The sequence below is a fragment of the Cygnus atratus genome, chromosome 8, assembly GCF_013377495.2.
Source record: "Cygnus atratus isolate AKBS03 ecotype Queensland, Australia chromosome 8, CAtr_DNAZoo_HiC_assembly, whole genome shotgun sequence".
In the NCBI taxonomy this organism is placed as follows: Eukaryota; Metazoa; Chordata; class Aves; order Anseriformes; family Anatidae; genus Cygnus; species Cygnus atratus.
In genome coordinates this window covers 27,137,709-27,162,446 of record NC_066369.1, presented here as the reverse complement: position 1 = coordinate 27,162,446, position 24,738 = coordinate 27,137,709, and the positions used below count along the sequence as shown (strand labels likewise).

General features: G+C 41.7%; 1 protein-coding gene across 2 annotated transcripts in view; it reads left to right on the top strand.

Moving 5' to 3' along the window:
• Positions 1-18,129, top strand: part of GLIS1 (GLIS family zinc finger 1) — a 191,323-nt gene extending 173,194 nt beyond the window's left edge. For both annotated transcript variants that reach the window (XM_035538080.2, XM_035538079.2), the window contains exons 8-10: positions 7,033-7,217; positions 14,230-14,397; positions 17,489-18,129. In XM_035538080.2, the coding sequence (XP_035393973.1) occupies positions 7,033-7,217; positions 14,230-14,397; positions 17,489-17,625 (490 nt within the window). In that variant the 3' untranslated portion in view covers positions 17,626-18,129. The remainder of the gene's footprint in view (positions 1-7,032; positions 7,218-14,229; positions 14,398-17,488) is intronic.
• The last annotated feature ends 6,609 nt before the right edge of the window (positions 18,130-24,738 follow it).

Here is a 24,738-nt window from a genome sequence, read left to right as displayed (position 1 = left end):
GCAGGCACCTCTCAAGCCAGCCACAACCAGAGCAAGCAAACAAAACCAAAAATACGGTGTCATATCTTGCAGTCACAGAGCAGAGACTGAGTATCAAACAGCCCCATAACTTGTTTGCTTGCTGTTTATAGAAAAGGATAATAAAATGCAATGATGCAGCAAGGTGCTCATCAATGAACGATTTATAATATATCAGGGAGAAGGGGGAAGAGAAGAAAGGAAGAAAGAAAGAGAGAAAGAAAAGATTCCTTGCATTCCAGAAACCTAGCCAGAGGCACCTGGCAGTGATTAGTGCAAAGGTTCACCAAACTTCAGATAGAGTCTGTCTTTAAAAAAAATAGAGAAAAAAAAGGGAACGGTATAACTGTTTCCTGAGCATGTGCTGACAGAAATTCCCGTAGGGCAAGACCCAGAACAGAAACACGTGGCAAGAGATTGGGCGCTATCCAGAGACCAGATTAGCAGAGCTTTACACATCATTTTTAATATTATGGGGAGAGATGAAAATCAGTGTTAACTTTTTTTTTTTTCATTAAAAAAAAAAAAATCTCCTGGTCCTGGAACTTCATTGGACTTTCTCACAATATAAGTAACTGTAAGGCTAGGGGGAGTGAATTTATGAATGAAAGGGTTGGCGTGCTGGATTTTATGGTAGAACCTGGTTTCATGGAAACACCTCAGGTTTTGCAACTAACTGCAATGCTGTACAAGTCACTTACGCTAAATCATGGAGCTTCTTCGCTTTGTGCTTCTCACATTGGTGCTTATTATATACTCTTCTTCATAGTAACGTGAGTTAAAAATAATTCTCAAAGTCTAGATTGTGTTATGTGTCAATATGGTATACATGAGAACTGTATTACGGTATGGTCTTAAAACCCAAAATATATAAAAACTTACTTGAGATAAAGGACAGATGTTTTTCAGTCTGGATTTGGTCCTGTTTCCACTGAACTCAATGGGACATGGGTTGAGGTTCTTCATCTAGCTTAGGAATCTGCCAATCAAGCCATCACATTATAAAAAGGAAAAAAGAAAAAAAAAAGAAATGACAGTTTTCATATTGGAAACATCCCTATCTCAGATATTTCTCTTTTGTGGTTACGTTTCATTCTCAATTATTATTGAAGAATCTTAGTTTGAATTTATTTTCATTATTTTTCAATTTTCAATTTAAATATTTGCCATATAAGTGTACTGTGTGTGGTTTATGGCAGTCAAGACATGATGAACTAGATGATGAAAAAACTCCTCTTAAAACTTCTCTAAATCTGGCTTTACTATTTGTTACTCTGTTAATTTGTCCACGAACAGCTATTGAACAGAGTGGCTAAAGCAAAGTACAAAAATATTTCTAACTCCAACCAAGTAGTATGGATGAATATGGAAACCGTACATTACCATCTTGACAGAAAAATCAGTGTCAATATGTATTTATTTTTGGTTCTGTATTTTACAAGAATATTGAAACAAAACATCTGGTGTGAATTGTGAAAATGCACAAATTCTTATGCACCACCACGTACTTGTGGAAACCAACCCAGGAAGCAGGATAAATGATTCTAAAGTAAGATAACGGCACTTGTAGCCTCTTAGGTGAGATTGAGATCTTGTGGAGATCATTGCTAACTCATGGCATTCCTGGATAGTTTCTTCACATACGTCTTTCTCATAATTTAATCTTAACTTTTACAATCAAAAATATGTAACATGAAAACACAATCAGAAGAAAAATTACATAAAAGTCTGGGATTTCTGTTTGAGATTCTTAAAGGTATGTGCTTTATAAAATGAGAGAAGACGGAGTAGTATCTTTTGTGGCTGGACTTTTAATTTTAAAAAATCCTTCTGTTAAGATCCAGATTTCTGTGAGTTTCTACTGGTATGAGTGGCTTTGCAGTACAGGGGAGGAACTGGCTCGTTATCTGTGTCCAACACGTGGTGTAGTGGCTCTTCATGGGTAGTATCCCATCTGACTTCAAGAGCTTACCTTAGGAGGGGCCATGAACCAGGTATTTTACAACTGTGTTTAGCAAGGTGCAGAAATGTGTGCAGTATCATAGTATCAAAGTATGTTATCCACTTAGGATCAGTTCTTCCAATAGTGTTCTGTCAGTTGCGTGGATGACAGAATTACAAAAACACGATTTTTTCTGATTAGTCCTTTTACTTACTTGTTTAGTGATGCATCCTCAGGAGAAGAGTGCATTAGCTTTGCAATTCCACCTGAAATCATAAGTCCCTCAAGACTAGTATTATGTCTTCAGCGCCATCCTACACATGGTGCTTCAAAGGGAATTTGAAAAAACCCACAATACCTGGTCAATCATATGAAGTTGTGTGATGAGTGAAGAGTGAGAATTCCTCTCTGACTTCTCGGGTGATCAGTTTACATCCTGAAGCACAAGATTTGATTACCCCTTGCCTAGCATGGAAATGTTGGTTTTGGCCATTAAATTATTCAGTCCCTTTTAAAAAAAACTAGCTAGACTGTTTGAGTCTGTGACTTCCTGTGGCTATGAATGCCACAGGCCAGGGCATGCTGTGTGAGCAAAATGTTCCTTTTGTTTTAAACTGACCTGCCTCTCCCTGTGGTGAATGCCCTGTTGCTCCTTTATCTTGGGCAGGGTGGAGAGGAGGCTGGCTCCTCCACTGCACCACTGTAAGTCTTCAGGTGAAAAAGCTTTCCTACCTGCTCCATGTATTACATTCAACAGTGTTTTTTTTTTCTTTTTTTTTTTTCTTCACATAAGGAACATATGGTTTCTGATAATGGAGTAATAAAAGCTTTGCAATGTGTTAATTTGTTATTTGAGATAATGAAAACATCATCAGGCATCCTAATAAGACAGGGTACGCTGTATCAGCAGTGCAAGCAATCTGTAAGAACTGTTCATCCTTAGCTTTGTCAACAACATCAGGGAGATAGGAAAAAGATGTATTCTCTTGAACAGAAAGATTCAGAATAGTCAGGAGCCCTCGAATTTAATGAATTAAAGAAGGATTTTTCTGCATGTATGTGAGAGATAGGGATATTTATATATACAAATATATATTTATATTTCTGTTCTATATGTAGGCACAGATATATGTTAAAAGGCCCCAAAAGGACCTGCAAACTTACTGAATTATGCAAGTTACAATTAAAATAAAATATATGGCATATATTTGTTATCAATATCCAAACCAAAGCAAATTGTGGTTGTAGTACAGTATTAACAGGAAATGTACAGGCTATTAGTTATTGAAACATATGCCTGTGCTACTGCCTGGGAATTTTTAATGTATCCAGCTGAGTTTCAGCTTTAAGTAGTTTGCCATTTCTTCTTCCATACAGAAGGCAGCTCCTTTTAAGCTCTTTTCTGCTGCTAATACATTATATATTTAATTTGTATCAGGAATGATTCCCCCTATCCTTTAACAACCTGAGTGTCACAGCAACCTGAGCAGCAGACAAATATTCAGGACAGAATTAAAAACAGGGCACTGGCAATGGGACGGTTACTTGATGAAGAACTCTCCTTAGGAGTGCCAGAGCACATGTGCACGCACACGCACAATCGTATTTTTGTGGCCAGCCTGAGCTGTAGGCATTGTGATGACTATTTTAAGGAGACAATCCCCATGATGGCCACTTGTGCTATTACAGCCTGATTTTTCTGCTGAGCATAGCTCTTTCCTAGCTACAAACCGCGCCCTAACGTATGGGAAACGTGAAATTCCCTGCTTGGGAGAGCCTGAGCAGAGCAGATTTTATAGTTACCTGCGCAAACCGCTGGGAACTCTTCACATAGAGGAGGCAGAGCTCGTCGTGTTACACGGCGCGCTCGGGGTTTCGGCTCAAGTTGCTGCGCTGCAAGTTCCTAGGATACTGGCTGCCTGCAGACAGCTATGTTTGCCGAGCTCCAGCACCGTGACAGTGGTGCCGAGTGGAAGTGGGGAGCTGGCAGCCCAGCTCACCCAGCTGGAGCAGGGCCCCGCGCACTGCCGAGCCCCAGCTGCCTCCCCGGTGGCTGCTGGTGCCCCTCTCGCCTCTCTCAACCAGCCACCCCAAAGGCTTCAAGGCACGAGCCCTAACACAACTGCTGAGCTCACGCACAGGCAAAAAAAGAATAGGAAAGAGAGTGTGAGTGGGGACAAGCACTGCTTTAACAGTAGTGACAAGTTCCTCTCACAGGGTTGATCCAACTAGACTTTGGGAAGAGTTAAGTGGAAGCTGGGATTTTCAGCAATCCCCCAGGCAGACAACTTCAATTTACCACTTTTGTTAGCTGTGCACCATGCCTGCACAGAATGTGAAGGTGCAATTACTCCACCAGCCAAACAGCATTCAAGGCAGAACGGGGCCGGCCTGTACGGGGGTCGCATCCCTCAGCAGCCAGCACAAGGCATTATGAGAGCAGGCACGGGAAACCCAACACGGGCAGTTGCAGAGTACGTGCTCACCAGGAGCATTTTCCTCCCTCATTCAGCGTAGTTTTTGGCTGGTTTCTGGCCTCAGAGTTTTCAGTACATCTTTTGTTTCTCTTTAAAATGTGTGTGTGGTCATTACCCATATAAATGTCACTATCATGATCTCTTTTAGCTATTACCCTTCCAAAGAAAACAACTGCAATCTTTTTAATCTCTTTTCAGATAGAAGCATTTCCAGGCTTCTAATAGCATTTCTGGCGTGTCGAGGACAGTGTCTCCATGTGCCGTTTGAACGGGCTGGGGACCGTTCTGTAATTTGTGCTTGTGCTTTGCCAGCACTCCCGGCAGCCCTGGCTGAGGCTGTACCAAGGCTTTCCTGCAGGTCCCAGCAGATAACGGCAGCCCCATCTTCATGGCAGCACTCACCACAGACACATATTGGAGAGAATTTGCAGAGGATACGACGTGTAGCTGGGCAGCAGGACAGATCAGTTTTGTTAAACGCCTTCTCCACCGAGACGTTTGAGGAACAGCTACAGCCGCATGGGAGCTGACCTTTGCGTTTTGCTGCTGCTTAGCAAATAAACTCGGTATTTTCCCCCGAGCATCTGCTGCTCCTCAGCCGTTTGCAGTCTCTGAAAACCATTTTCTGTCTCTGACCTGAAGAGGGCACAGCAGCCCCCCATTCCCCCACCAACACAGCTCTGCGCCCCTCTTTTACCATGCCCATAGACCCAGGCCTTTACCCACTGGTTGGGTAAGGACCATCCCAGCTTGTTTTATTTTTATTTATTTTTTTTGCTGAGTTCTTTTTAATATTCACTTACAAACAAACAAACAAACAAAACCTCCAGCCTAACACTTTTTTTTTTTTTTGTATGTTGAGTTTTAGAATTCTGCTTTAGTCCTCTTTATGCACTGCTGGCCTTTGCTAATGGGGGGCTCCCTTTTTCACAAAAAGTTTATTTTCCAGTTCTTAAATATTGAAAGGTTTGAAAATACCCTTGCCTTAACCCATTTAACAATGCTTGTTTATTTCTTCAGTTTAGTTTGGGATATTTGGGCTCTCTTTGGTCCGCATTATATGCCTTATTTTTCTTCTTTGGGGTGAAGGAGTTATTTCATGATAGGATTGGCTTTGACTGGTTGATTTATTTAAGCCCCTCTTAATAGAGCGTCACTGTGACACTGTGTCACTGTGACAGCTTTTGGCAGCATTCCCTTGCTTCTCACGTTACATTTGATTATGCCGTTGTCACAATTAATTCACAGTTCATCTGTATTTACCTCCTGAACACTCCCAGGTAGTGCTTAGCCCTGCTGCACAAGTTTTAGCTCCAGCTGCTCCAGCAGCAGTTGTGCAAACTGGTGAGAAACTGCTGGCCAAAGCATGGCGTGTGCTGCCTGAACGGCTTGTACGCTGCTAGAGGAAGTCACCGGTGTTAGGTTTGATTAGTGATCTTACTTGATTCTTTGTACTCCTGCAATGGTGTGTGCTCCATATTTTTTCCAGCTAGGTGGCATAGATTATAACCTGCTGTGGCGTTTTTATTTCTCCACCTCAGGCCCTGCAGCTACGAAGTCTCAGCAGCGTGGCTCCCAGGTAGTTTCTCTGGGGTCTGAAGGGTCCACTGCTGCTCCAAGAGACGTTTCCTGTGTTTAACTAAAGCTCCAGAGACAGCAGAGGGTATATGGTGAATGCCTGTTCCATTCAGCCCTGTGGCCAAAAGACTTCTCTGGCAAAGGCTTAGTCCTTCTGGGGCCGCTGCCATACCTGGCCTTGGTGGGATGGGCAAGCCGCGGACAGGAAAAAGCACGGATGTGACTCCACCAGTGGTGGAGGTGTGACCAGGGCCTTCGTGGAAGTGGGTTAGCGGGGCTCTCCCTCAACTGCTCCGGCTTGCTTTGGGAATGCCGGGTCAGGCCTGTCCCCTGAGCGGGACTGCCCCATGCTCCTGGGCTGGCCCAAGTCCCAGATGTCTGAGGAGAATTTTCCATCCGGCAGGAACCAACCCGTCCCTGCCTTCCACTGAGCAGTGCCACCAGAAGCAAACCCTTACTCAGCCCTTTTCTTTGAAAGGACAATGCCATCTGTTGCAGCTCAATTTGTATTTCTTGCAGGGAAGTTTGAAAAATACCGTATGAGGAACGACTGAAAACTAATGCTTTTCCTTGTCTTGGCTGAAACCTGGGTGTAAAGCTTTACCCTGCTACAATGACTAAGGCACTCAAACAATTTACTTGCATTCACTCATTCTAAGTATGTTCCCCACTCCTGTTTCTGGACATGTTTCTCAGCTTACACAATTTTAAATTAAAACTGACCCGTGTCTAAGTTGCTTTCTGGGGAGTGATGTCATTTTGATTCTGTCATTATGATTAGCACAGGAAGTCAGCGTAAAGGAACATAAATCATTTTCTAACTGCCTTCCCTGCTAATGAAGACCTGAAAGCAGCACTGCATTACCATGCTTGCTTTTTTTTTTTAGCAACATAATTTATATCTGCAAAATAAATGTTTCCATAGTTTTGCCATCGTGGAAATAAGGCCTTTCAAGTATTTCATTTTCCCATATTGTGATGTGATATGTGAAGTTTTTCTGAATTTTCTTTTTCTAGGCTTGCTCCCAACATAATCTCTCCGCTTGTCAGCCCCCTGAAAGCATTAGTTCCACCTTCCCTATTGCAGAAGCACGGCTCTCCATCATCACACAGCCAGTCACCGAATGGGCAGCAGTTTTCTGGAATACCAAATAAACCATATGCTCAATTTCAAAACCAGTCTGTACAGCAGGGATCTCAAGGTAACTCTTCCTTTCTATGTATTTATTTATTTATTTATTAATTTTTAAAAGTTGTTAAGCTTTCCTGATTTGGAGTTGGGGAAAAAGAATTGATTTTAGTTTTTGCATTTTCTGCCAATATTGTTTTAAGGGACCGACAGCATTTCAATGAGAACTCCTATTTTAAGAAGTTTTGTTTCATACAGAGTAACATTTTCAGACCGCTTCATACTGTGATATCATATCATACTAGGGAAAGCTATCACAACAGCTGATCCATTGCATTTATTCATTTTTTTTTAGAACATGGCTTCAAAAAGGTCTCCTCACAAGAATGTGTTACGCCCCCAAATAACTCAGTGATTTAATGATCAAGTGAACTATTTAGCCCTGTCTCACTCCTTGATTGTCAGTAAGGATTGCTCTCCCAGCACAACTGGCTGTGCACCTCATCTGACTGATTAGCCAGCCTTCAGCCAGATTGGAGAGAGTGACCCTGGCAAAGCAAGAGTCATTTTTAGTTTGCTTGCTAAAATAGATGGGTTGAAGCACACTTGGCAATGCCCTGCTCTGTCCATTGGTGGTGCTGTACTAGGCATGAACTTAGACAAAGAAAAATGATTTTGCTATTTAATATTTGGCAGTCTGGCTTATGTATGATATAATATAATAATCTGCAAAGGCACTTTGCATAACTATAGAGTGTCAGCATGTTTTGAGGACAGGAATGGGGACAGCTAAGCAGCTACCCTACTGCTTAAGGTAAAACATTTTTTTGTTGTTCTGAGTTACCTAGCCTTTATAATGGGGAACTTATTTTCCTATTCCACAGTTCTGCTGGGGGAAATAATTAATGTTTCTACATTTTTTTGAGGTACAAATTAGCAAGTGATATTATTATCACAGATTCTTCCAAGTAACAGGAGCCTGCATACTTAAGAAATATGTCATATAATGCAGATGGTACGCTGCTTAAGCGTGGTGAATATTCACAATAAAGAAGTGTGCAAGACATCTGTCTGGTCGCAAGTATAACCAAGCATATAAGTTTATACAGGCAGATAACCAGTTTTTTGAAACTCACTTCACAGCTGTACTGTCATTTGTATAAGGTCATTTTTGGCTGGCAAAGTAACACGTGTGATCAATTTACCAGTGCGTAAAATAGGTTTGCTTTCTCTGAATAAATTCTAAGGCTAGGTCTGAAACGCAGGATTTTAACACAAAGCCAATAAGCAATTCACAGCTGTAATGGGGTTCCGTATCCCAGCAGTTCCTTCTGCCCTTCAATCTCTGAGGACTATTTTTGATCTTTGGTTGGACTGCCTTAGTCTGAAAAGTTAAAGCAGATTATATTAAATGATTTGTGCCAAAGGAAAAACTAACTCAACCTGATGCTCAACAGATTACTCAATTTAAAAAGATTAACTCTGTGAGGGAAAAGTGGCAGATTTATGATAGCATATAATGATATATGATTATGTTACTATAATGAGCTAAATAACTACAAACCACAAGAGGAAAGTTTAGCAGCTCATTACTATGGCAGAAACAAATGCATAGACAGAACAAGTTTTGAACCACTTAAATAAATTGACTTTATTCCTTAAGAAAACCACATTTCCTTTTGAATGAATTGTTGCTTTCTAAGTGTTATGTCGTGTGGTTTTGAAAAAGCAATAATTTTCCACTTTGGCCAAATGTTGAAGTATTATTATAAATTCATTATGGAAATGGTCATTCAAAAATCAATTTTGATTAGCAGCCTTTGAAATCAATTGATCTGTAACCTGTACTTAGCTATAGTTGCTATAAGTCTTTTTTGACTCTCAGTTCATTAATAGCATGCTTTTCTAATGGAATCTGTAGTAATTTTGTAGTTTTTAATTTTTACTGAAAAAGGAGTACTCTATAAGTTTAACTGTGGAACTAGGTACCTGTATAGAAGCATATAAATATTGTGGATCTGCAGGTTTTTTCAAGACATCAAGCTTCACCAAGCTGGAAGCAGAAATATTGATAACAAAAGAATAATAAGCTGACATTATTTATGTGTTTAAAGCTGGTAGTAGTAAGATCACATGGAAATTATTATATGCTGGAAGAATTTGGCAGGCGATAGAATCCTGTAGTTATTTATACCTGACATGCTTTCTCCTCAGAAATTTCATGGAATTTGAAGAGCTTAGATTTATTTGTACATACATGTAAATGCCATGACATAAAAAGATGGCATTTAATACACATATTCCAATTATTTGCTCATGACATCATTCATTTTAAAGCTCCTTCAAGTTTTCTAGGTTGTGCCTTAGAGAAACAGAGGCAGCCAGTGCACTGTGTGAAGTGGCTAACTGCAGCTTTTCTGTCACAAATTATTTCAAAGCAAAATTTTAGCTAAATGCTATGCTTGGAACTCAGTTTATTCCTTTATTAACTGTTATATTTCTACATCTACTGTACATAAAATATTTAATAGTGATCATTTAAACTGACAGGACATTTAGTAAATTCTTCACTTGAAAATTAACCTCAGAAAATTTGGTTTAAATCAAACAAACTGAAGGAAAATCTGAAATGCATGTGGAAAAAAAAATATTGGTAAAGCACTTGTTGCCAAATTGGTGCTACACTTTCGCTCTCCCAGAAGGAGCAGTGATGTTTGCACCAGACAAGCCTCCCTGCCTAATTCATATTTTAGCCACTGAGGAGACTTTGAAGAACTTGTAAAAAATATTCCGTGTTTCTTTTTCACTAATCAACCATATGTAGTTGCTAATTGAACCATTAGTTATGGGACTTTAATCATATCTTAGCTCCTACTATTTTCTGAGGTAGGTGGTGGGGGATAAGTCAGGTAGAAGCAAAGCATTTCAGAAAACCTAAAGGAACCGTAACTGAATTGGGACAGGAAAACAGGACTTACGAGAAGCCACTGAGGGAACTGGGGCTGTTTAGTCTGGAGAAAAAGAGGCTGAGGGGAGACCTCATCACTCTCTACAGCTACCTGAAAGGCGGTTGCAGTGAGAATCATAGGATCATAGAGTGGTTTGGGTTGAGGAGGGTGTCGGTCTCTTCTCTCAGGTGATAAGTGATGAGACATGACAAAATAGTCTCAGGTTGTGCCATGGGAGGTTTAGATTGGGTATTAGAAAGAATTTCTTTAAGAGGAGGGTGGTTAAGCATTGGAACAGGCTGCCCTGGGAAGTGGTGGAATCCCCATCCCCGGAGGTAGTGAAGGGAGGTGTGGACATGGCACTTGTGATGGGACTCGGTAGGAATGGTGGTGGTTGAACTTGATGATCGTAAAGGTCCTTTCCAAATCAAATGATTCTATGATTGTATAATGAAATGGAATGAACCTCTCCTTAATACTGCACATTTTAAAAACAGTAAGGTCTATCTTGTATTGCATATGTAAATCAACCACTGTATTGTCTGCAAGCATCAATTTCATTTCCTGTGGTTGTGTAACATGAATGAAATCTTATCTGGCAAGGGTACCAGTTGTTACAAAAGTCCCTGTGGTTGCTTTAACTCACATGGCCTTTCCATCTTGTCTAATGACTTTGGTTTTCAGGAACACTTAGCATTTCAACAAGCTGGCAATTTTCCCTTTTTATTAGTGTTAAAGTTGCCGGAGGCTCAGATCCTCTGAAGCAGACTGACTGGCCTCTTGAGTCATGCCAGGCTGTGGAGGGCCATCAGCAAAAGCCAATCAGCCTCATACCAAAAGAAACTCTCCAACTGTGCTGCTGAAACAGCGGGCAGGAGAATAGGAAGTATAGAAAAAGTCATGAAGAAAATCTTACTGACAGCAACTCACTGATCCTGCTATCATACAGCCTGGAGATACGCCAGCTTCAGTCATTCCAAGACTGATTTCCACCTTTCAGGATTGACATTCAATTAGTTACATATTCAAATAAAGCTTTTAATTCTGCAAGCACAAGTCTTCCTACCCAAGTGTTGTTTCATCCCCAGTTTAAGTGCAGGGACAGTTTCAGACAGACCACTCTTCCCATAGCCATCACTCCTTTTCTGACGCATGCATGGAATGCCTTCCATAAAGCCTCCACCCTGTTCTTTATAGGGTCCTACTGATTTATCATTTCTATGAAGCTGATGAAAAAGGAAGTAAACTTTTATTATATTGCTGAGGTCCAAAGGGTTAGAAGTCCCATTTTTAAGAGTCATGGTGTGCTTTACTTGACCAATATTCTTTCTGCAACCTTTCCCTTCCTAAATCTGTCCTTTTCCTCTAGTTTGCTGCCGTTATCACATCTGCAGGCACATTAGGGCAAGAATGGTGCATTTCTCAATATTTTCTTTGGGAAGCACTTTTCAGGAATTTGAGCACATACAACAGTATAATAACAGTAGTATTTTCCTACATTGTGCCTCTTCACTGGACAGTTCTAGTAATACTTTTTGCACTGCCTTTTCAGATTATCACTCAGTGATGCTGATGGATAGATACTGCAATCGAAAAGAGAATTTGATTGCTTATGGCAGCTCTTCCGCAGACTTCTGATTCGGAGGCAGACAACTGCCTCAGATATTTTTTCCTGAGCAGCTAGAGAGTGTAATTTTAAATACCACAAAAGAAACCTTTACCTATAGGTCTTGAGCAAATCCTGGAACCACCTAGTTTCAATCCAGTTCTGTCATGCTTGGCTATTCTTGGATATTCTAAGCCACTGTGCCAGCACTGCAGATCATAAAGGTTTTAATTGATTTAACAAAGGCAAGCTAGGAAGCATGACGAAAGGGCAGCAATTATAGAGACAGAGAAAATACACATCATGCCTTCCCCAGAAGTGTATAGCATTCCCCAGAATGTGTATAGCAGACATTCTGGAAAAGGGTCTTTTTTTTTTTCCCCTCTAGCAATTTATGTAAGTGCTCTCTGCAACCAGCTATACCTCATCTGAAGCCAAGTGTCTCATTTTTTTCACTGCTCATCGCAAAAGGATATGTTTTTAGAAGGCTTACAGCAAGTTCATGTTTTGTAAACAGAAAAGTCAGGGTAATTATCAAAAGCCAATCAATTAAGCACTGTACCTAAAACCACATCAGAAGATGGCTTTGCTACCTCTCCTAAGAGCTTCTTGCTTTTCTGAGCCAGACTCTCCAGTCAGTAAATAGAGGTGGCTGACTATTTATTCTGAGGAAAGACATACATCATTTAGTAGTCTGCTTTCCAAATTTCTTTTTTTTTTTTTTTTTTTTGTGGTGGAGGATCACAGGTTTTCAAGAAATGAATCATCTAATCCTTGCACATACTGCCAAAACACATATTAAACTGTGAAACTTCAGAGCAAATCTTTCACCACTGGATGAGTTCATTGCATTTCTACTAAAGAATTGCCTCACTTAGCCTTATTTATTACCGTCATAGAAAAACATGACCAGAATTCAGACAGGCCCTGAACTCTGCCTGATGTTATCTACTTGATCAAACTTTGGTAGTAAAAGAAAAAGGTAGAAAAAGGGAGAAGATCTTTCCTAACAGGAAAAAAAAACAACTTATACACTGCATGATTTGTAGGGGACAAATTCCACTCCGTACAGTACCTAGGCACCCTGGTGACAGGGACAGGCATTATTACATTTCTAAGCAAACTAAATAGCTGCACAACTGGCCCGGCAAACCTGGTCTTGTGCTGGTGAGTGGAGCAGTGCTGACTCCTGTCAGCTGCAGAGCTGGCTGTGGCTCTGTTTGACTGAACTGCCTGAAGCTTTTGCAGTTGATCTTCAGGAAGCGTTTCAGTCTAACTGAAGAAGACTGGGGAAGAAAGATAACAGTCCTTGGTTTTTGTGGCAATTTGGGAAAAATCCTGATGGCACATTCTAGACTTTAAGCCTGACTTGGTTGACTTTAGTCACCTATAAGGGAAGGAAAATAATTTCAGAAGGGACTTCAGGAGAAGATAGGAAAAGAGAGAGTTAATCTCAATATGCAATTAGTGTGCATCACATCTGGAGTCAGGAAGAGGCTACTGGGGCAGGAGGAACGAGGAGAATTAAATCAGACCTTGTTTGGTATAAATTTTGTGGCATGCTTTGAGGTCATCCTTATGGGAGCAAATAACATCATCTTTTAAGATGTTGGCACAAACTTGCAAGTTGTAAAATTCCTTCCTCAGCAATTAATTTGTCCTTTACTACTAAATGTCTTCTTTGTTGTGTGCAATTCATTCACAATGTCTGCAAGCAAAAACAAAACTACTGATCCACTAGAAATACATATAAAAATATATAAAAGCAGGAGATGAAAATTCAGGGTACAAAAGTCACATGCCCCAAAAGCAGAATGACTGAAGCAGCCAGAGACCCTGCAGATTTATCTTGGCACTTTGCAGAAGCAAGAAACAAGTAATCTCTAACTGAGCCCTAAGTCTTCAGCTGATGGCCACCTGGAGACAGACCTGCACCTCTAGTTTGGTTCTACTTGCAGACCGTGACCCTCTGTGTTCACTGAAGAGTTTTCACTTGAAATAAGAGCAGTCTGAGAAAGGAGGGGTTTAAGGTATTCTTAAAGGTATTTGGAAGAAAAAGTGCTGTCTCCAGCAGTGCGTAATGCACCTTGGATGAGAAAAGCCTTTACTCTGCTGCAAATAGAGCAGCATTCATTTAAATATTGCATTATTGTATTAAAATTAAAAGTAATTCATTATAGAAGCGTTCCCTTAGGGGCTGAGCTTCCTGGACCTGATCCAGTGAAGTACTTACTACTTCTCTTTGAACACAAGTGGGCTGTTGACTTCATTCATCCATTCTGTCCTATTGCTTGAAATAAAGCACATCCTTAAGATTTTTGTTTGATGGGGATTACAGTCCACAGCACCTTGTGGGACTAAGTCTGGTGTAGCTTTTCTATTATTACGCCTTATAGAATAGCATGATCATTTTTCCATAGTTAAAACTGAGGAACTGAAGAAACCCCACAATAGTAATGAAATACTGTGACAGAAATGGAGCTAATACCATTGCAGCAGTGTTAAAATGTGTATGCAATATCTGTTTTCAGGTTACCAAGGCAGCTTTCACTCAATACAAAACTGTTTCCACTACGGAGACTGCTACAGAACAATGGACCAGTCTGTCACCAGCGATGTGCTAACAGGGGAATCCCATTGCTTCAATCCTCTGAGACAGAATGGCTATCACATACTCAATGCACCTTTAGCTTCAACAGGTAATTTTTTTCTGCCTATAAAGAATTACCCATATATTTTTAGCAGGAGGGGAAGAGAACATATTTTGAAGTCAGTACTATTAGAAAAATATGTTTGCACTAGAAACTAAGTCACTGCAATTCATCTGACTCTATAAAAATCCCACTAGGAAAGCAAATTTTTCTTTAATCCAATATTGGTTTGACAGACAAATTCTCCTTTCATTATGCTGGATATTACAGGGAACGCACAGCTTCAAGAGAGCTGACAAACAAGACATTTCTCACATTCGTTATGTGGGGTGTTCATAGTAGATGTCTTCACATATGCTCAGTAAGGCTTTTATGATCAGACTGTAGTTAAGAAGATAGCAAAATTCTGAAGAAAATAGCAGCTGGAGCTTCATGTCCATCTAAGAATAAACGGATGGCTTAGCTTTACAATACTGATGTTTACAAAATGGAAAGACCTTGCTTTGGGAAATTTGGCTAAAAATATTACTTAGTTCCGTTTTGTTTGGAAGTTCCTTTTTATTTGTGCTGCTCATTGTGTGTGCTGTGCACATTCATTGCAGTTGTATTTCCCTGTTCAGCTACATATTTGCATAGTGTAAAATTTTCAATAAGTTACAATAGCTAGAAGACTATAGTACTTCAATATGTAGGCATTCATTTTTATAAAGCATTTTTTCTACTTTTAAAACCACAATTAAGAGTTGACAGAATTACTGAAATCAAACAAAATGTGAGTATTGTCAGGACCATGAAATAGTATCATTTACCCCAATCTTTACTTACATATCTTCAAGAAATTTTTCATGTTTGAATTCAGGAGGGCACCTCAGCTAAGGACGATACTGAAAACATATGTTTAAATGCTTTTTGAAATGGGGTCTAAGTCAGACCACAAAATTAGAGTTGACTTTCCTGTTTGTTTTGTATTAAAGGAGACTCTGTTCAGAGAGAGCATGCATGCATTTGTCTGGTGTTCCGTACTAGAAAGTGTATGCATCAGTGACTAGCACAAGGGAAAAGTTTAAGATGAAGTTTCAAATTCAACTTTGAATTCTTTTGTGTTATTCATAAGTTTGATGTTACTAAAACAAAATTTTTTTTTTCATGTTAACATCAAATTTCAAGTTTAGATTGACAGACTGCAATATTTAAAGAACAGACTAAATAAACTTTCCAAAAGAAATTGTAGGAGCAAAGAATAATACTATGGCAAGACACCAACTTCAACAACAGTTGATTTTTCTGTCTGGGGCTAAACTATTATGAAATGTTTCTGTGTAATATTTTTGTTTTTAGAGTGGTTATTGAGGTATGCAAATACTTAGAGGCTGAAACACATATATATATGTGAAATATATAAATCTTATCTCATCATTTTCTGTGTCAAAAAGAACCATTGAGGTTGGCAAGATTCATCAAGGCTATATATTAATTTTTTTCAGGCTTTTATAGCACCATTAATATTAAATGAGTTCTCATCTCACAGGAATGCCAAATGTGACTGGCAAACAGCTGTTCCATGAATCACATTAACAGTCAATAAATTTTTATTTTCTGTTCAGGACTTTGGATAGTTTACTCTATCTGGAATCTAATAATGATTTCTGGGGTGTATGCTTATCTTGGGTTTTGTCCATCTGCAGTTGTGCATCCACCCTGTGTACAGGCTCATCAAATAGAAATTAGCATAGCGTAAACACTCACAAAGCTTATCAAAATACCAGTCACTCCACTTGGACTGACACCCAGCCCAGGGCAGATAAACAGGCTAACTTTGTCTTTCGGGAACTTTGGCCATATGCTGCATGCCAGAATTCTGCAAACAGCAGAATTTGACCCGTAAACTAACAGTAAATGAGTACGTCGTAGGAAAATGCAGAACTATAAATAAGTGGAGAATTTTGTCTCTAATAATAAAAACAGACCCAATAGTAAGCTACCTGTCATTACGTTCTAAGGACCAACCTGACAGGACTCCAACACTGCCTTTCCCAGCAGTGCCACACAGCTCGGAGGCCTCACCTAAAAGCCTGGAGCAGTTAGGTTCTGCCACACCTAGGCGCACACGTGTGCAGCGTTAGGTAGGCTGAAGAGATGAGAAACACTGAACAGAAGGAGCAGCCTCATTTTCTAGAGGGGGAGATACTAACAAGAAGGATCTTAACAAGAGAGATCTTAACAAGAAGGATCTTGCTCCATGTGTTGTCTCAGCTGACTTCATGCTGCTGATGATCATTGAAATTGTGCTAGGTGGGCTCTGTGGGCTGGGTGCAGGGATCAGAACCCTGTGCCGAAGCGCATCCAGACACTTTCTTAAAGACCCGACTCAAAGCAGGTGGTAGAGGCAAACCTGTTCCTTACCACAGGGGTGCTCAGCTCGGGGTGGGTTACAACACCTTTGGAGGGTGTTCACTGTGAAAGGAGAAGGACAGAGAAACTCCTCCCCACCACAGTGGCTTTCTGGTAGCCTGGTAAGCACAAGCCATCTCAGACAGGTGAGGAGCCAGCAGCATGGTGAGCTTTGGTGGGCTGAGGACAAAATGGTGCACAGCTCCTTTCACTCGTCCTGTGAGCCTGACCCAACCTAGACACCGCTTCCCCATGCTCGTCCAGACCTTGCCTCTGCAGTATGGAGGGATACAACAAATGTAGGATCCAAATTTCTCCAGGACCTTAAGCTTAAGAGCAGCTGGGAGACACATGGAACATTTTCGTAAGTGCCATTAAAAAGAAAAACATACAAAACAAGAGGACTACATCACTTTTAGCTCACACTTACTAGGATCCTTGCCCATTCATTGTTTAGACATCCTATTCAGATAATAACTGTAAAGTCCCAAGGGAGTCATGCTCCGATACTTGCACTTCACTTGCAAATGGGTAGCCGTCCACAGAAATGAATGGGAGCCTCATACACTATGACACAAATGCCCGTGGAGATTAGTTTGTGTATCTCCTGGGTAAGGCTTTGATGGTAAATCCTATTGTCTTGTCATTAGCACTGTGCCGTGCTGCATAATCCCAGGCCTCAAACTATGCTTCCTTCCTTATATGTACTGCTGTTAAATCATGTCCTTACAACTTGTCACGCTTGCAGGCTATGAGGCAATCTCTGAAGCTCAGTGTGCGTCTGAAGACATGGTGTCCAACGGAACTGACGAGAACGGATTTTTCCAGAACAGCGCCTTTGATCACTGCTTGAATCACATTCCTCCCATCTATACAGATACCTAAGAGCAGTGCTGACCTTCCTTCCTTTATTATACCTATAACTGTGTATGTAATAACAAAGGTGTTGCTCAAGTACTTTTATTTAGTCTGTATCCCTATATGTGCTCATTTAAATAAACACCTCACATTTACCAAACCATTTTATACATGAATAGTCTGTATAAGATAATATTGGAACCTGTTCCTTTGCTGTGGCACTTTGAAATTCATGCTTTAAGGGAATGAGGAGCATTTCAAGCAGCTTGTTTTGTAAGTTCTCTCCATAAAGTGTAAATGTAAGTTATATAATAAACTTGTAAAGATTTTTTTTTCCTGAAAAGTATGTTTCAGTTTGAGAATGTTGGTCCCTTTAACCAGTTTTCAATTAACTCATTGGTCAATTCTTTTCTCTTCTTCTTTTTTTTTTTTAACTAAAAGGATTTTTTTTTTAATCACAGACCTCATGTATATAAAAATCTTTTGCTCGCTGGTTTTATATTTTCAGTTTTACAAGAAAGCATTAAAAACTGGAAACAAGTCTACTGTCATTTCTTACAATCATTGATCTGCCTGATAAATCCTAATATCACATTCTTAACATGCCCGACAGTGATGTAGACCAAGCAGCGACATTTCAGCAAGTGTGAAATTAAAGCAGCTCAGGTATACATGGGGAAAACCAAGGTGCCTGCAGAATCCCAGTGAAAGGGCCAGAAGCTGCCCATGCCAGGAGCACAGCAGCCCGAGGCAGCTGTCCTGTGCCTGTCGGAGCCAGGGGAGCTCACCTGAAATGCTGCTGATGCCCAACACATTCCTCACCACCAGGCAAATCTTCACAGGTACCACCACCAACTCCCAGACTGAGAATTAGTTCCTCTCTGGCAAATACCCTTCACCTGCAGCTCACAGTTACCTGAGCTACTGTGGGGCACCACGGAAAAGCTCACACTGGGTCAAAACTTCCCAGTGACCGAGGATGGTGCTTCTCCTCCTTCGCTTTCGCCTCCCCACTACCAGGATCTGCTTGGCAGCCCCGTGCTTGTGCAGTGCTGTCGAGGCCCTTCCCTCGTGCCAGGCATGCCGGTGCTAAGCCTCATCCCTTTGGTTTTCAGGCCTGTAAACCAACTAGCTGCTCCCTAGAGGAACAGCCTACACCAAGGAGTAGCTGCTAGAAGATGGCATGCCCCCCCCAAAAGGACCGGCAGAAAAATGTCAAGCACCTGGCTTCAGCAAAATAGTAAATTCCATGGGGGAAAAAAAGCTAAATTCGGTGGCATGTTAAGAAAATACCACATTTTGCAGCTGCGTAATCAGAATCCACTGAGCAGCCCCCGAGCTGAATGGGGTGTTTCTTTGGCAGCACTTGCAGAAGTGGTGTTAGCAGGTCCACAGGACTGCCGTTCTCCTTACAGTCACAAAGATATACAACCACAGTGAATATATATATATATTTTAAAGCACAATTTGGTGGCAACGTGTGAACCCAGCAGCCAAAGTACTGGGGAAATGCAGTAGCAGTGTGAAACCAGAGGTCTCCAATGCCCCAGCCACTCTGAGTGTCCTTTGCAGCCCCACCATGGGCTGCCGGCTGGAACTCTTGGCAGTTCTTGGCTTTAGCAAACATTTTGTAAGGAATCAGAAGGGTACCGTGAGAGTGTCCCAGGCCTGCAGACAACCCTCAGGCAGCAACTTTCGAGGTGACCAAGACCCTGCCCTCCGCAAGAGTGTTAGCTCCAAGACCAGCCCTCAGCCTTTGGCCCCCAGCTCCCTGCCTCTGTTGGGCACTTTGCAAACCCTTGCAAAGCAGTGCCAGGGTGGCAGCTGAGGAGAAATGAGAGAAAAGAAACACAAAAATGACACTGAAGGAGCACAACCAACATTAAAGGCCCAGAAATGCGGGATGCAGCTCAGGTCCAGCACGGCACCTGGTGGCTCAGAAATCCTCTCCCACATGAGCATCGAGCACCTAGATGCTACTGCACCTCTCCCCAGCCAAAACGACCTCTGCAAATGCGGGAAAAACCCTGGATGCCATCTTATAGCAGCATGTGTAGCACCAGGGCTGGTTTGTGCCAACCACAAAGCCAAATGGATGCATTTTACTTGTTTCCCCAGCACCTGGTTGCACCTCGTTAGTGTACGTGAGGATGCCTCTGTGCCCAATTTAGCTTTTTGTCCTCAAGAAATTTGAATGAAACTTAGACATTCAGGAAGCTTTAGAGTTAGTCACTAGAGAACAAGGTGCATAGGGGAACCTTTTGTAAACAGTTCCTCAAGATTTCTGGCTCTCAAGGACGCCCTGTCCCAGCTGCAAACCCATGAGCTGTGGCTGCCCTGCCTGCCACAAGCCATCCCTGGCAGCACTGACTCACCGTTCCTCTCCTGGAATTAGATGTAAAAAGGCTCCAGTTTATGCTTTAAGCCTCTGCACACAGCTTTGCTTCCGGTACCTGCCACATTTGGCTGTCTGTCCCGTTCCCTACCTACTCAGATGCATCAGCTTTTTTCGTCTCAGACGTAAGCAGCCCAAACTCTTCCCCTGCCATGTTAAGAAAGGGGGCAGGTAATAATAACTTAATGACTGCCCAGCAGCACAAACTCCAGAGCTTTCAAAGGAGGGCTTAGAAAAATCATATCCAGAGCCCAAGAAAGCTGTAATGGCTGATACAGAAATCAAAATCATTCCCATGTTCCAATTAGTTGGAGACATTAAAATGAAATCGTGCCTTAAAAACATGATTAATCTAATTTCCTAAAAATTAAAGAAATCCTTCTAAAACTGACATTTTAAAGTTAAAAATACAAACCAACCAAACCTAAACATATTTGATCAATTACAAAAATATTTATGTCACAACAACCAGGCTGTTCAAAACCACACAATGATTCACAAAGGTCTGGGAAACTTAAAGCATAGCAGCTGGAGTGATGATTTAATTCCAGAATCTGTGTGAATCAGGTTTTCTGTAAATTAAAAGGATAGATTCAGAGAAATGCAAAGGCACTCATTTGAGTCCGTACGGTTTGGAAAGTTATCCATAATAAAACCATTAAAATACACAATAGCACAAGTTAATGGTTACTCGTGTGCTTGTGTACTTCATTATTTCCTTTTATTACATGTAAGTAGGGAAGTATCTCATGTAAGCTTTTCCTAAAGACACAAAGAAACCTTTCAATGGAATTTATTGCTTGGCAAGTTCCTCGTTGTAGTGCTGTAAAAACCCCACCAACTAATACGTATAATAACTGGAGTTAGGCTTCATAATAGTAGAAAATTATTACTCTGTGGAATTAAAATGGAACTGCTGGTTCCAGTAGACTGTCAGATACTTTTTCAATCTAGGCAACAGAATTCAAATAATAAATTACAGCACTAATTTATAAATAGCTACAAATCATTTCCCCAGTGAATGAAAACCCCATTTACCCCGTGCATGCACGCTGCGTGTGTGCAGTACGCTTTAGGAATGACTGAAATAAGATGACCTTCAGTGGCCAAGCAAGCTGGGAGAGAGAAAATGAATTTCAAGTTCATACTGAAGCAGCTAAAGAGCTTCCTTGCACTTTCCACCAGCTGGGATGCGAGCCAAACATTCAGCAGGACCACTACATTTTTAATATAATCAAGCTCAAGCTTTTCATTATATAGAAAACCAAACGCTTACTCTTTTCCTGTTTACTAGCTGTGATACTTCACAAGCTGTAGAAGTTATCTTCCTTTCGGTGCTGCAGAGGTGCCTTTGCAAGTGAGCATGAGACGTACAGATGTGGCATATCCCAACAAAATAACATTATTCCAGAATTTTGGTGTGCCAACATGACACAGGAGCGTGCGAGACCAAAGCCTCAGGTCTGCAGAAGGAAAAGTTACAGCCTGTGGCAGGTATCAGACATGCCCCCACGGAAAGAGAAGAGTCAGTGAGTACCTTTTCAAATCACATTTCCTAGTTAGGTACAGAGCAAACAGCAGGGACAGCTGCTGCTTGTGGAAAAGCGTCCTCGCTTCTGGGACTGTCCTTTCAGTTGGGTACATTTTCTAAATGGTAAAGGTCCAAAACACCAAGTTCCAGAGTACATTAAGAGCACCAATTTGATACTGCAATAGATGTCAGTTACGCAAGCAGTGCAGAAAAGAATACGGTTCTTAAAACAACAACCAAGGACGTGAAAATAAACAGTGACTGTAAATTGAATTTAAATTGCCTAAGAGTAAAATATTTCAATGGTTCTTGTTCTGATCTTATTAAAACCTTTATCAGTGTGGTTCACTTCTCCAATAATGTGCTTGTATTAAATTAGAAGTTCAGCGCAACAGAAGATGTAAAAAATAGCCAGCCTGTACCATTTAATTCTCTGACAGTAAAAAAAATCCACTGGAATATTCCCTCCTGAGATAAGCCCTTTTGCAATCAGCAGTTACACTAAAAGCTCCTCTCCGCTTAAATTTCAAATGAACTGCAAGCTCTCTTAAGTGATTTGGAAGTCAGTAGAAAAAGAGCTGCAGCCTGCTACATTGTGAAAGCCCGGCAGGGTTGCAGACCTTGGCCTGGGGGGCTGTCAGCTGCGCACAGCTGCAAAACCAGCCAAACCCTGGTAGGCATTTTTCTTTAGTGTCTAAACCATAGAGATCCCCAATCTAGCTAAAGCTCTGATGAGATTGACCTTTCTACCTGTGTTCTACTCAGATGAAAAGAAGTTTGTCCGTTCCTTTGGCAAAAAAGATTTCTGTAGTGGTGGGGAAGCCAGAAAAAAGTCAAATAATTCTTCTGCACTAACACAGATTTTCTGGCCGGAGCCAGCAACTCTCACTCAGAACCAAGTGAACCAACTTTAAAAGTGTATTTCTGGCCCTGTGTTATATAGACGTTCTCTTCAATTAATCAAGGACACCAAGAAAAGCATGATGTTAAATTTCAAAACTTTTACTACCCTTGGCCTACTTGATTTCAAAGAGTTTTTCCCTTCCCTCTTTGAGAGACCACATCTCCATGCCCTCGCACTGTGCCCAGGTGCAGGGCAGGGGACCAGGACTGGCCACAGGGCCCAGGGGTGGTACAGGGACATGGGAGGACATGGGGAGACACTGGCCAGGGACTGGGCTAGGGAGGGAGTGGATTAAGCTGAGTTACTGGAGGCCCAGCCCCACCTTTCTGTGCTTTCAGCCTTCCCTTGCTCCAGGAGGGCAGTGTAACTCCCCCTTCCTGTGGCAATGGCAGCCAAGGGAGCCCCTGGACAGCTCTGCCCCTCCCAGCACCTGAGCTCAGGATGTGGGTCACACACCAGCTTTATGATTTTCCTCTTAAATAAGGGGCGGCTTCATTTCACCCTGCTCCAGGCATCTGGGAGTTGCCAGACCAGCACCTTGGCTTCCCTTATGGCAGTGGGAAGGGAAAGCTGCCGCCCGAGGGGAAGTCAGTTCATGGCAGGAAGGCGCGAGGAGCCACTGATGGACATCAAAATCCAGACAGCATAACTCCCTCGCAGCACATCTCCTGCAACAAAGAAAGCTGAGCCTGTGCTTTGCCAGTGTCCTACATCCCTTCCCAAGCACCCAGTGCTCCTCTGCAAAACATCACAGCCCCAGCAGTGATCTGCATCACCTCTCTGGGCAAAACCAGGGACCCCTGGTACCGAGGGATATCCCTCTGAATGAGAGTTTGCACTGAGTATAACCCAAAGACATATATCATGGAATTATAACAGGCTGAGGGGCTGATTTTTCAAAGGTGTCTGAAGACATGAAAATGAAAAAGGGCATTAGGAGGGATTTTTTTAGAGCTGTCTTAATTGCTTTAATTTCACCTCCAGGATTTTGTTTCCTCCTGAAAATCCTCTTAGATGCCTATTTGCATCTTTCAGGCACATTGTGCAAATCCGGGCTATATAGCATAATGAGTTTTCTTTCCTATCTCTTTGGGTCGAGAACCACACATTTGTCTATGGAATTCTCCATGGAGCTGAAATCCGTTAGGATTATAAATATAGCCTGAGCTGGGAACAGGCACTGGAAACTGCCATGAAGCCCATGTACAGAAAACAGTGATTCTAGTCACACAAGATACCTGATATAGCTGGCAGAAAGGCAAAGCTAAACAAATGCAGGTTTACTTTTTACTATTTAAAGAATAAAATATTCAACTTGAGTTCCATTAACACCTGTCAGGATTTTGGTACATACTCAAATCCACATTTCTAATTTTACTGCTAAATAATCCCAAACTTGGCAGCTGGAAGGTAAAACAAAATACCCAAGCTAAACATCTGAAGCGAATTGTAGCTCTCTGGAAGAGCCCTTCTGCTGTATAAATGAAGGTCATATGTATAAATGATTAGAAGCTTAAGGAAGTATGTCTTCTGCTTCTCTAAATTGATAACACACACATATTGCATTAATATTCCCACATCAATTATTGGACATGTTCCCCGCTGTACGAAAAATGGTAATTTTTAAAATAATCCCTTGGAATAATATTCTTACACTAGCACAATTAACTCTTGCCATGCGCAGAGAAAAGAGGTTGATTTGATAATCTACATCCCAGAAAAGCATCCCAGTGCCTCAGCCCCCGGAGGTGATGCCACCTGGGTGCACCCTAGTTCTGGAGGCTTTGGGGGCTGGAAAAGGAAAGAGTCCTCCTTTCCCTGGTGGGGATGTACCAGAGGTGAAAGGTCCCAGTGGGGACATGTCAGGGGGAAGGAACCCAAATATGTTGGGTTTGGTGTTAGGGCAATGACAGCCAGGCTGATGACGAGGTCCCAGCGCAGCAGCAGTCCCCAGGTGCCCAGGTTTTTGCCCAGAAGGACACGGGTGCAGGGCACGCTGCCCAAACCCTGTCCCAGGACTCACTGCCCAAGTCAGGGGAGGGTCAGGGAAGCCACCGCCGCAGCCCTCGCCCCTTTGGCTGCTGCTCGGTCACGCTTGCCAGAAAGAACTTATTCCTAGGGCTCATAAAAATACTTCTGAAACACATTTTTTCCTCTTCAAAGCACACCAGATTTCAGTGAATACCAAGTATTTTCCATAAATGTTCCTAGGCTAAAATACCCCTGGAGCGACCTACAGGGGCTCCTTGCAGGCTGTTGTCTCTGGCGTGCTTCATGGCCAGGCTCCCCTGTTTCAGGTGGCGATGGTCT